This window comes from Leptosomus discolor, chromosome 2 (genome assembly GCF_034619465.1).
Source record: "Leptosomus discolor isolate bLepDis1 chromosome 2, bLepDis1.hap2, whole genome shotgun sequence".
In the NCBI taxonomy this organism is placed as follows: domain Eukaryota; kingdom Metazoa; phylum Chordata; class Aves; order Leptosomiformes; family Leptosomidae; genus Leptosomus; species Leptosomus discolor.
In genome coordinates this window covers 66,953,380-66,966,807 of record NC_141392.1, presented here as the reverse complement: position 1 = coordinate 66,966,807, position 13,428 = coordinate 66,953,380, and the positions used below count along the sequence as shown (strand labels likewise).

Sequence of the window (13,428 nt, the reverse complement as noted above, 5' to 3'; positions counted from 1 at the left end):
ACCACAGGCAAAGCAGAAATACTGTAAAAGGTGTGTCTAAGGAAAAATGACTTTTCATGTTGTTATAGTCAAGGCTGAATGTATTTGCATTGGTCCTAACAGGTTTGGTTTCTATGTAGATAAAAATCTGATGCTGACGTTTGCCGATGATATTTACTAGGAGGAGCTGTGGACTCGCTTGAGGGTAGAGGGGCCTTACAGAGAGATCTGGATAGATTAGAGAGCTGGGAATCATCAATCATATGAAATTTAACAACAGCAAGTGCCGGATCCTGCCCCTGAGATGGAGCAATCCTTCTTATGCATACAAATCGGGGGATGAGAGGCTGGAGAGCAGCCTGATGGAAAGAGTTTGGGTTGATGTCAAGTTGAATATGCATCAATAGCATGCCCTGGCAGCCAAAAGGGCCAGCCGTGTCCGGGGATGCATCTAGCACAGCACAGCTAGGTGGTCAAGGGAGGTGATTGTCCCACTCTACACTGCACTCTATACGGCCCCACCTTAAGTACTGTGTCAAGTTTTGGGTACCTCAATATAAGAAGGACATCAGACTATCAGACTGTGTCCAGAGGTGGGCAACCAAGGTGGTGAAAGGTCTTGAGGGCAAAACATACGAGGAGCAGCTGAGGTCACTTGGTTTGTTCAGATTGGAGAAGAGAAGGCTGAGGGCTGACCTTATCACAGTCTACAACTTTCTCAAGAGGGGCAGCAGAGAGTGAGGTGCTGATCTCCCCTCTCTGGTGACCAGGGTTCAGACACGAGGAAATGGAATGAAGGTGTGTTGGGGGAAGTTCAGACTGGACATTAGGAAAAGGTTTTTCGCTGAGTGGGTGGTCAGACACTGGAACAGTCTCCCCAGGGAAGTGGTCATGGCACTAAGCCTGTCAGAGTTCAAGGAGCATCTGGACGACACTGTTAGTCGTATGGTTTAGTTTTAAAGAGTACTGCGAGGAGAAAGGAGTTGAACTTGAAGGTCATTATGGAGTCCTTTCCAACTTGAGATGTTCTGTGATTCTATGATCCTATCATTCTGTGATCCAACTTTGGGTTACACATTGGAGTGAATTTTCTGGCTTTAAACTAACAATTAGCTGTACAGCCTTAGATGCAGTTTATGGATTTTTATACCTTTGTGGATAATTCAAAATCAGTTGATGTCCATACCTTAAATACTGGGACCTTTTTTCTCTCCTTAAATTAGACGCATCATAAAATAATGACATTGATTATTTTCACTGCTTTCTGTTACTGTATGCAAAACCATTTAGTATGATGAACAAGAGATAGCACATTATGTCCTTGAGAATAACCAGATTATTATATGTATATGAGTTTGCCCTGTGGTCAGCAGTATGCACTGGAAGGGCAGAAGGATCCCTATGATTTTAATAGTCTTTGAGACGAGGCTCACCTTGCGCTGAAGTATGAGGCAGATGCATTTAAAAACCAAAACGTATCTCTTGCAACCTCTGATTTACTTATGCTCCTTCCAAACAATTAACAAAAAGCACTGGTTTTGTACCGAACTCTGTAATTCAAGTCTGCAGCTTTTGCCTTGCAACCTAAAACTCATCTACTTTTTCATTTTTTCATGGAAAAGCTAGTGTCAGTGCCGTGGATTGGGGGCTAAAAAAGAATAGAAAAAACATATTGGCGTGAGATGAGAGCCTGGTCATTGACTTCTTACACTGAAGGCCAAGTCAAACTGAGAGACAGGGACGTAGCATTCTTTTAAAGTAAATTTATTTGACTTTAGGTTACAGTTCATTCTAAGTAAAGCATCACTGGGCTTTTTTTCTTTTTTGGTAGTTTGCCCCATGAACAAAACTGAAGTTATTGAATCTTGTAAAGGGTGCTAAAGCTGCTGATGTAGAGGCCCAGCCTAAATGAGGACCATATAACTGAAATACACTGAAAACCTAATGCCAGTATCAAGTGGAAATTTGCATGTTTGTGATTACTTTGTTAGTCCTTGTGTTAAAGGAATTTGTAGCCTTCGACAGGCATAGAAGAAAAAGAACTAAGCTTGATTTCTAGATGGTTCAGGAAGAAGGGAATGGTCCTGGGTAATCCCCAGTTATCTGCATATGGTTTTGCAACACTAGAAGTCTATTTCTGGGAAATACTGATGCTGGAGGAAACTGCTCCCAAATGGTTAAGGCCTGTTTTCTTTCATTTAGTTGCATTTTTTTCTGTCTGTTTTCTCCCCAGGTAGCAGCTGCTGGAGGACATCTGAAATTTACAGTCTCCTATGACTTCACAGAGGAAGAAGATGCAGTTCAATTGATGGTTCAATCTGATGTCATCATAGAGGTAAAGTGATTGTATTTTCAGCCACCAAAAAAAAAAAAAAAAAAAAAAGGAAGAAATTGCCTGCTTCTTCAGATGTTCAGCATGAAGCCTGTTGGTGGAGGACACAAAACAGCAGGGTGCACGTGCTTTCAACTAATTTATAGTATCAGAAAATGGACACACTTTAGAGAACTAAAATCTTCAGTATCTCAAGCCTCTGGCAGTATTGCAGTAGCTTACAAAACTTTATTCTTCCTGTTCATCAGGAGGAATGAAAAAATAAAATAATTGCTTGTTTGAAGTAACACTTTCACTTTCTTTCAGCAGAGCTGTTCTTGTGCAGCTTGGCAGTGTATGAATTTGCTTTTGTTCTATGCAAAGCCATGACACTAGGTTTTAGCTGAATAACTTAAACTTTCTGTTGCACTGGCTTTCAGCTTTATCAGGCAAGCCCATTTCAGGGTTATGAAAGGTGAATGTTGTTCCTGCCTGATATTTATTATTCTTGTAAAATATATCATTCAACAAATCCTGTACCCCAGCTGGCTACAGGTAGAGCTTTTTTCCTGACTTTTTTTCATATTTAAATGTCTCTCTCTCATGGCTTTATCTAGGGAGGTGACTTGAGAATCAGCACTCCAAAAGGGGGGATTCAGCTGCAGCCTTCTGAAGAGCACACTGAAGTAATTGTGCTGAAACCAGAATCTTTCTCTGTGCATGGCACTGATGTTCCAGTCAGCAGGAGGGAGTTCATGACTGTCCTTGCAAATGTAAAGAGGATCCTCATAAGAGCCACATACACCTATGGGATGAATGCCATCTACAGGTGAATGTAGGAAACGTGTCCATTTTCTACAGGCAGCTTCTCAAAATACTTGTTTTCTCTCTTCAGAGAATAATCTGATGTAATTTAAAACACACTAATTTATTATCATGAAATCCATAGAATTCATTTACACTTTCAAACAGTTGTTAGTATTTTTTTCATTTTGGGTAAGGAGGAGGAGTGACAACAAAAAGAAGCAGTCTTGTAAGAAAATGAAATCACATGGACTATTAAGGGATGAATGACAGTTCTCTAAATATGTTTATTTTATGAACACTGCAATCCAATGTATATGGTAAATCATGGAGTGCAGTAATGACATGTGGAAGTAAGACATGATATATTGATTATATATTAGTTTCCCCATTTAATGAGCATTCAGGGCCACATTAACAGTGGACCAGAGAATAATATCCTCTAAGCTGGAGAAGTGGCTCGAGGGGAGTTTTCTGTGTTTTTAATCAGTACCACACATGGATCTGGCTAATCCCAAAGCCTTTCCCTTGATTGATGTCAGGTTGCTGCCTGGACTGCTTAAAACCATTGATTTCATGTGTATTATTCTGAGTCTTCTGATAAAATTAAAGACATTGTATGAGACAACACAGTTGTTCTGTCTCAGTGGCTGAAATGTAGTTGAACCTATAAAGCTCATCTTGCATTTAAAATTTTCATAAGTGCATGACCAGATACTCCAGGTGGGCTAGAAGACAGCCTCTGATACTGTATGATTGCACTCTGTCTATATGTTAATAGTTAGGTGGCATAAATAATATTATTTGAGTTTGCAATGGAATTGATTACATAGTAGTTTTCTACTCACAAGGCGTGAAACCCGAAATGTTCTCTAACCTACACATCACTTGATTCAGCAGCATAAGCCAATTTGGAATGGAGGAAGCTAATAGCACATTAGTGATTATTTGCTGAGATCATAGATACAGTTTTTGCTACTGTGAAATTTCTTAAGCAATCCAACCATCATTTGAATACTTAGGTAATTAAAATACATCCTAAATTGAAAGGCAGGTTGTGTCAACAGCATGCAGTGCTGATCTGAGCTTTGCCAGTGTACATTTTTTCCCTGCAAAAAAAAATCATGTTTCTTCAATCACTTTCTCTTTCTGTGGTTAATTAGTATGTATTACCTCTCTGTAAATAAGTTTGTGAATCATAACTAGATTGAGTTTGAGCCAAACTGTTTCCTGATTTGTTCATTTAGTCATCAGTCTTGCATCTCCTTGCATCCAGTTTGGAAACCTTTCATGGCCCATCACCTTCCCAAACTGGTGTAGAGGAGAGTCAAATCACCAGGCCAGAGCTCATCTCTTATGCAGTATGAGCAGACCATGAGAATCCACAGCTTACAGATATGACTAGAGGGAGCTCAGTGAGAGCTCTTCCTCCACTCTGTTCTCATTAAAATAAAATTTTAAAAAAACTTAGAATTTTTCAAGCTAAAGGAGTGCAGGAGCAATTTTGGATTGAACAAGAGAGACTTTTATGCTATGCTGTTTTAAAGGGGATGTGTATGATTGACTTACTTGGGGCCAAAGGTCTTACTAAGTATTATGGGAAATGCAAACTTCAGCTATCGGTGGTTTACATACACTTGTGTACTGACATTCGCACTAGAATGAGAAGGGGAGCTTTTGTACAAAAAACCACTTTGATTAGGCAATTAAAATCTGTGAAGAAAGTGCATTGCTGGACATGTACTGGCTCAACCTTGCCTCTACTGTGGAATAGTGGGGGTGGGATGGATCAGATCCCTTCTGGGCGACGACATAGAACTCAGATCAGCACACACATGTAGAGCTGGCACAGTCTATAGTTCATGCCTTGTAAGTAAGAAGTGACAGACCTGTCAGTGGCATGTTTGGAAGACTATGCATTGCCACCTGCATCCCAGATTATTGCTTTAGCCATTTGGACATGTGTGGTGCCTCCCTGTTTTGTAGTCTTTTTCATATTCAGCCTTTGGAACATTTTAGTGGTGTATTATAGATAACTTTCTGAAAACATTCTTCAAGAAGAGCTCCGGGACAAACATATAATTTATGCTTCGCAGGTTAGTAGCCACCGTCTTCTAGATGTAGTGACATTACAGTTAGGAAGGTTGGTCCCTTAAAGACAATGATTTAAAAGGGGGTTAGGGGAAGGGACTGAAGTAGTTTTGAAGAGTACCTTTTTTGCTCGAAACGGTTTTATATTACTAGTACATTTCTAGCTGTCCCTATGATGTCTCTTACCAGAGAAGAATGCAGTGGTTACTGTGTTGTTGTGATTACCATCAGTATGTCCACAAGTCTCTGAAAATAGTTTGCTCTAAAGTAAATACATCTTATTGAGTGCTGTCAGGGTGCTCATTGCAGTTTAACGTGACAGAAGAGAGGACGTGAAATTCCAGTCACAATTAGATTAATTGGATTATTCGTCTTTGACTTAACTGAAGGAATCATAGTTTCACCATCAGGATGGGATTTACTGGGTGGAGTTAAATTGTCTCAGAACAGTGAATGCTCCCAGTCACGTGATGTACCAACAACAGCATTTCCTGTCACCAAGCCCAGCTTATGGTCTGTTGTAGGCATATTGCTGATTTTCAGGGTATGCCTCAGTACTGACTCTTTTACATTCTCTTTGACTTTCATTCATGCTAAAACATACCAGGTGCAAAGCTGTACTCATAACACTAAGATCATACGAAACAACTCTTCTCCATATTCTGCCCCTGTAGTACTGCAGGGGAAATGTACGGTCCAAATGGAGAAGATATTCTTTGTGATATCTTGGGCTGATGTTGACTACTGTTGATGGGCTCCAAACGAAGACATTTTTGCCAAAAAAAAGTGTACAGCTAAGCCTTAGTAGATAAGTAGATATGACCTGAGATTTTTATTGTCTTTTAAACAGGTATGTATGGTGGGCAGATGGATATTCCTCTGAGAGAGTAAAGAGGGTCTGGCAGAGAGACAGAAATATTACAGAGTTATTAGATCCTTCATGAATGACAATTTCTACCTCAAAGCATCACCAGAATTATGCAACATGCTAGTTAGAGATTGCATATTAAGCAACCTGTTCATTTAAATACTGGAAGTTTTCAAAATGCATAATGACACCACATGTGTAAGGATTTTCAAGGGTGCTACTATAATTTGTGCTGCAGAAGAGGCCAGAATGAAGGCATTGTTAGATTAAGTAGCTTTCTTGCGATCATGTAGAAAGTCACTTAAAAATTCGATGGAGTTGTCTCCAGTTAGCAAGAGGAGTTGTGTCCAATTAGAAAGAGCTTTAACTCAAAGGTTATATTTTTTTGCCCTTGTTTAGTTTAACCCACTAGAAACGTTAGTTAATCAGTAGCACTTTCAAGTAGTTACTAAACAGTATTAATGCAGTAATGGTGAGTTTGAATCAAGCATGTTTTTGAGAACATTTTTGGGGTCATTTTAAGCTTAGAAAGTTGTTATTGCTCTATGGCATAATTAGGAGGTGTCCTCAAATGAGTGAGCTTTCATTTAGATGATCAAGTAGGATAAAAAATGAGAACACAGAAATGCAGCCATTAATTTCATAGTGATTACAGCTTCTGGGTTTAAATCGAGGTCCTAGTCTAACTTGACAGATCTTCCGAACTGTTGCAGTGAAGTCCATCTGTGGTGGAAACAACAGGCCAGGAAAACAGAGCTCTCTTTTATCATTGTCTTTAATCTAGTAGTGTTAGCTTGTGCTTCAAAGAAAGTTTAGTAGCACTGTTTCTTCAGTTTTAATATTCAGAGTGGCTGCTGATGGTAAATGTTGTAGACATTCAGATGGGCATTGGAAATTGTGGTGCTAAAGATAATGGATTGCTTGCAACTACATATAGAATCAGTGCTAGACACAAGGAGAAAGAGGGAAGGAAAGGCCAAGGGTTTTCTTCCATATGCAAAAATTTGCTTCAAGACAAATGAGCAATGATTGGGTCAGTACTTCATGTGCCTTATGTAGCAGATGTGATTCAGATGCCTGGCATAGCAAACAGTAAACTATGCTGATACTGCCTGAAACGTCCCCTTCCCTTTTAATCTTATTTGTTTTGAGAAGTCAACAGTTGCCTGTTTACAGTAACAGTCAGCTTAAATATTTAGTTGAATCTCAAATTGTTCATGCGTCTCTAGGATCCAGTGCCCTGTTACTGCCAGCATTATGTGTTTTAATGAACGCAAAATGGCATCAAGGAGTCAAAATTGCAACATCAAAATGGGAGAAAAAACCCAAACACTGCAGCTTTCTTCACTGAGTAACTGTTAATGCTAAAAACTATTAAACACATTAAAATCACATTTAGCAAATAGCAGAATGTAATGAAAATTGGAATAATTCAGTGACTACAAATGTGGGATAATACTGGGTGGACTGTTCATGTGTGTAAGTGCTTCTCTTTGTTCCAGGATCTGTGCTGAGAGGAAATTAACTGTAGTTCAAAGGGTAAATAAAACTTGGCCTTTTACCTGTAATTTGTTTCTTTATTTACAGATTTTTCTCCTTAAATTGTTAGATACTTTACTGTTAAAGTCATCACCATTTGATATCTACGATTCTAGAGATTGGTTGTCTTATTGTAAGGAAAATTTTAAAAGGATGATTGCAAAATAAGCATGCAGCAATGGAGCAAAGGGGGATTATTGAAAAGTGAGAGTGATCTTACTGAAGATCTGGATAGGAACATGCATCCTTCTCTTAAAATAGTTCCAAGAATCTTTTTCAGAGGTTCTAGTATCACCAAGCTAGATTCAAGTTTCTAACTGCGTAATCCACAATGGTAGTCCCTCTAAAGTCCAGTCATATCCCTAGTGACGGTAAAATTTCTGCCTTTATGATGCTCACATCGTAATTCCAGAAATCTTTCTTTTTTTCCTCTTACCGTTCATGTTTGTTTTATTGAGAGTAGTCATAAAATTGAGTGGGAAAATATCCTGTCTTAAGCTTTCCTCCAACCGCTGCAGTAACAACAAAATATTTTTTTGGATGTTTTCTTATCCAAGGTCATCCAAATAATTTTCAGGATTTTTTGGCAGACAAAAGATAAATTCCTTAATATGAAGGAAAAAAGTTTGGTTTACATTTTCCAAAGAAAGTTTGTTATTAACAAAATGCGTGTCATAATAGAAAGATATTTTCTGCTGAAAAAACCAACTTTTCAGGCAGCTCCAGTAATCAAACACTCTGTTAAGATTGCTGGGTGAAAACAGAAGTCACTGAGTCTCTATAATGCCTTAATGTTCTTTCTGAATTCTCATAAGAATTAAATCCCCAAATCCCAATTTCTTTCCCTAATTGGATGCTGCTGAGGTAAACTACATCTGTTTCACATCTTACCTGTAAAATTATCAAAATACTTTTGTTGTCTTTTATCTTACTTCCATGGTTTCTTAAATAAAAATCGTGTTCAGTGTTTGGCTAAACAACGGCTGTTTAGCCTATGTCTAGCATTTATTTTTTAAGGGCAATTGTGCACAGAACAGAAAATTCTCCAACTCTGTCTTCTCTGTTATTGGGGAAACTAGGGTATATGTTAGATTTCCTTTTTCTTTCATGTACATACTTTTTTCTTTCATACACATAATACTTAGATCCTCTTGGACAGACCTGAAATCTTTTTCAGAGGCCAAATATCCAGAATAAAAATACACTCTAATGAAAACTTAGTAATGTAGTATTTTAGAAAGCTGGAGTAGTGGTTTATAAATGTTGAAGGCACTGCTTAGTGTCAAATTTACTCTATATACAGCTGTAATGCAAGTTGGCACATGTGGCTTGCAGGCCAGGAATAGTCTTCCATCTACTGGTACAGCACTGTGAGAGTCTTTTAGTCTATTTTTATCAATGTGTGCCTGACCATTGTCTCCCTCACACGATGGACAAAAATAGTAACAAGCCTACAGACATATAGTTTAGGAAGAAAAATATTAATATTAAAACCTCCTTATTTTTAAACAGAAAAACATAAATAAACCACTGAATATCACTATATACTGGTTTTTGCATCCAGCTGCAATATACTTCCATCTAATTTGCTATTTGAACTGCTTTATATCTGTTACATCCAGACTAAGAAGCGTTACCATTGAAGCTGCTGACCACACTTCAACTGGGAGAAAGGTGGCGTCTGCTGTGGAGTTATGTGACTGTCCTCCGGGGTATGATGGTACCTCGTGTGAGGTGAGTACCGCAATGCAGTCTAGATCAGTTGTGCTAACACTATGACAATTGTAAGCAACCAGTGGCCCTGTGTTGGTAGAATACAGTAAGAGAGCTGTCTGTTCCTGTTAGGAATTTCATATACCTTGTCTAGTTACTTTTATTTTTGGATGGTGGTTCATTGTATTTAATAATATTTGAAATCTGAAGCTTTATGCTTCTGTGTTGATTTCTAAGTTACGAAAAGACATTTCTCTTAACAAAATAAAATTAAAGCAGTGTTTGTACTCTTCAGCTAATTAGTATTACAAATGTATGGAACTATCACAATTAGAAGGGTGATGGCAGTTATCTGACCTGAGCACAACAAAGCTGGATCGAATAATCTGAATGTGGTTGAGTTTCCTCTTTTGTTTTCGCAGGGCTTTGCCGTTTCCCTTGGAGTCTTTGAGGATTGCATGTGCATTCTTATGAGGATTGTTTCACTTTAGTTTGGTCCTGTTACAGAAAGTAACATACACACATGCTCAGAAAATACCCACTTTCCCAACAAATTCATTAGTTCATACAGAATGTGTTCAAACAAGTATATCTATGATTAACAAGCTCACGTGTGCATAGCTTGGGGTAAATAAGATGCCAAAAAAAAAAAAAATTCTTCAAAAGCTTTGCCTTTAAGGAAATAGTTTCAAACACCAAGATGCTCAGCTTCACAAAACTACAAACAGTATGCCATTTACACAGGCACTCTAGGCATTTGCTTGTCAACTCTCTTTTTCTTTAAAATCTTCCATGCTTATATGTGATATTTAGGGCTTAGATTCTAGTTTCCTGCCAACTGCGGTTGCCTGTTGCTGGGGCTAGATAAACTAATGTAGGAAGAAGGCCTGAAGGAATTAATAGATATTCCTATCATTTCGAAAATGGTACAGACAGGAAAAAAACTGGAGAAGAATATTGCCTACCTTGGCTGAGAAATAATTTTGGAGTATGACTATTGTTTATTCAATTATTTGAAGAAAAAAGCTGGATCGAGTGTCATTCTGCTTCACAGGTTTTTTTTTTGTTTGTTTTTGTTTTATTTTGTTTTAACGTGTCCATTTTTCCTCTCAATTCAGATTTAGGTGTGATTTCGCAGAAAGCAGTTGGAAAGTCCCTGATTTCAGATATTTCAATATCTGCTTTTGTTGTAGAAGTGAAGGACTTGGGTAGAATTCCTGCCTTGGCGTTGGTGAAATTCTCTGTCCAGTGTTGTGTCCTTCAATGCTAAACCTTCTCTCCAATTCAAAACAGTCCCTGAAATTTGATATAGAACATCATATTCCACAATAGAAAGTACATGTATAGATAGCTTCAAATTTAAAGTGTTTATGCACGAGTGCCCTCGCTGAGTGTTAACCACAGACCTATTGAACTAAACCATATTGCAGTCTGTACCCGTATGTTGGTTTTCCTCCTAAGACTGAAGGCCCAGAAGATATGATAGACTTCTGCATAAGCACACTTTTCCTGTGTTCCCTCACTGAATTTCAGAGTATTTTGGACAGCTCAGAAATGCCGTTTGACAAAGCTGGCCTATCTTACAATAACAATGATACAGTTAAAAGTTTTAGTTTCCATGCCTTTATTTACTGAATTAATTTCTCATGAGTCTTTTGCAGCAGAGGTTCAACACATGATATGCATGGAACAGTTGTGCTTGACAGAAAAGAAAAAAAAAAAGGGGGGGGGGATATTTTGATTTTATAACAAGGACAAGCAAGAAAAAACAATCAACAGTGAAGTTTTAGATTTCCAGGCAAACTAGCAGCTGAGAAAGTATGGGAAGATAAATTGAAAATGTGGATTTTTTTTTTAGAATCCTGTGTTTGTTTCTTCTGAATACTTTTGGCCTTGTCTAACACTTTGCTTCTTCCAGTTTCAGCCTAGCAGAGTTTTGTTTTTATTGATTTTGTGTAGGCTTTCAGTTTCATTTTCTCTTCTTCATTTAATTTAATGTATGTGTTTGTTTCCTGCATAATGATGTTGTGGTACCTGACATAGATGCTGTGGCATTAAAAACAACCATTATTTACTTATTTTCTTGCTGTGAATGTTTTGACACTGTCAGTCTTCAAAAGACAGATCCCATTTCAAATATGATGTCTCTTGTGAGTTTGTTCCATTATACCGATTTTAAATTAATTTTCTTCAAGATTCTGGTCAAAGAAAATCGTTATTTTTTGCTAATATGTCTGAGAAATGAACGCAGAATTGCGTGACATAGGCAAAGCAGATAAAATTTTAAATTTCAAGCACCAATTGGGCTCATGTGTGATAGTTACTTTGCTCTACTCATGTGAATCTTCTGGCCTTTGTTTGTCACATCTCCACATCTAATTGCTCTTCTCCACGAGATTTGTTCCCTTTCTATGTACTCTTTTACTTCCACTGGGGAAGAAGTTGTGTTTAACTTGCATCACCATGATGGTCAAGAACTTCCCTGACTCTTGAATGTTACATAATTTCTTTTGTTAAGATCCCAATCTTTTAGTTCTGTTCTAAACCGTGCTGTTGATGTTCCATGTCTAAGCCCTTAGAATTAGTGACTTCTGGAGCCTTATCATGTGTAGTAATATCATGTATCTCTATGAACGAGATCATTCTTTCAGAATCACTGAAAGAGGAGAAAGATTTAAAGATTTATACAGAAACAGCTTAGGCAGTTGCATCTTATGCCACACATAAAAAAAAATAGGGCAAGTTTTTTTTAACCTGTTTTTGTTTTCTTGATTTTATAACTCTGAATTTTAATTTTTAGTATTTATGGATTTTGTTAGCAATGCATAACCAAGAATGAAAAGAAAGGAAAAAAAGGATTTGGAATGTTGTTTAAAAAGAATATTTTCAATTCTTCTTCAAGTTACTTTCACGTTTCGTAGGAGTAAGATAAAACCAGACATTGTCTTTATTTTTATAACGCAGAATCTTCTTGTTACTTTTTTGGAGAGTGTATGTGAAGGGGAAGGGATTTTCTTTATTAAATTATTCTATCACTACAAAGCTTTCTCTTTGTATTAGCCAGGTGCTTTTGAAGGTCAACACTCCATCATGCACTTTTTTATATTATGCAAAATCCTTGGATCACATGAGCAGTCTTATTGAGAAAAGATAGTTTGCAAAAACTATAAAGCCATTTGTGAGATATATAGTAAGGAAGACTGCTGCTTGACATCTTATTATGAAGAAATGGAATAGCTGAATTTTTGCTGATGAATCACACTTGCATGATGTCACCTTTCCTCAGAAAAAACTGGCCATGCATTTAATATTGATCTGAATTTAACATTTTAAAAAATAAATCAGAGGTCTTTCTTAAAGGGAAATGACAATACTTTAAGAAGCGCAATTTGTAATTAAAAGGATGGCTTTGTTTTCAGCCTGTGCTTTATTTCAGTGTAGCCTTTTGTTAGGCTCCAAATAAGAAAGACTAAACAGTATTTTAATTGCTCTTTGCAACTGAACTTCTCAGAAAAAGTTTTGTTGTTTTGGGGTTTTCTTCCCTCCCTCTCCCTCCTTCAGTATTTTGCCTTCTGGCTATTTTTCAATCTGTACCTCTTGCTTTGATGCTGTCATATTTCAGTTTTTCACTTCTCTGCTTTATTTTACCATTTCAGAAGAATGATCAAGTTAAGTCTTCCTCTAATCTCACATCTGCCAATAAGGCTAAGGTCAGCGCAAAGCCACAGCACCACAAAGAACAACTTTCTAGATAGATGATGGAATTTTTATTGATTTGACAAGTATGGTTTTGTGTGTGCAAGTATCAAATACAACAATATTTTAAAAATCCCGTTCTTTTCTCTGTTCAAGTGAGTTTAACTTTTTATGTAATTTATCTTGCAGTCTTGCTGGCCTCAACACAGGCGTGTGAATGGCACAATTTTTGGTGGAGTCTGTGCACCATGTACATGCTTTGGTCACGCAGAATTCTGTGATGATATCACAGGAGAATGCCTGGTAAGTGTCACTAAAGGAAACTTGATGGATATGGCCAACATCAATTCAATACACCCGTGCAATTGAATTAATGACCTCTGAGACCTGAAATACTCAAGGAGAAAAAAGCCAGTGATTAACAAAA

General features: G+C 37.5%; 1 protein-coding gene across 1 annotated transcript in view; it reads left to right on the top strand.

The window, feature by feature from the left end:
• The window catches only part of LAMA2 (laminin subunit alpha 2), a 284,721-nt gene that overhangs the window by 115,517 nt on the left and 155,776 nt on the right, over positions 1–13,428 (top strand). The window contains exons 13-16 of the mRNA XM_086460446.1: positions 2,213–2,314; positions 2,908–3,119; positions 9,215–9,326; positions 13,191–13,304. Of these exons, the coding sequence (XP_086316572.1) occupies positions 2,213–2,314; positions 2,908–3,119; positions 9,215–9,326; positions 13,191–13,304 (540 nt within the window). The remainder of the gene's footprint in view (positions 1–2,212; positions 2,315–2,907; positions 3,120–9,214; positions 9,327–13,190; positions 13,305–13,428) is intronic.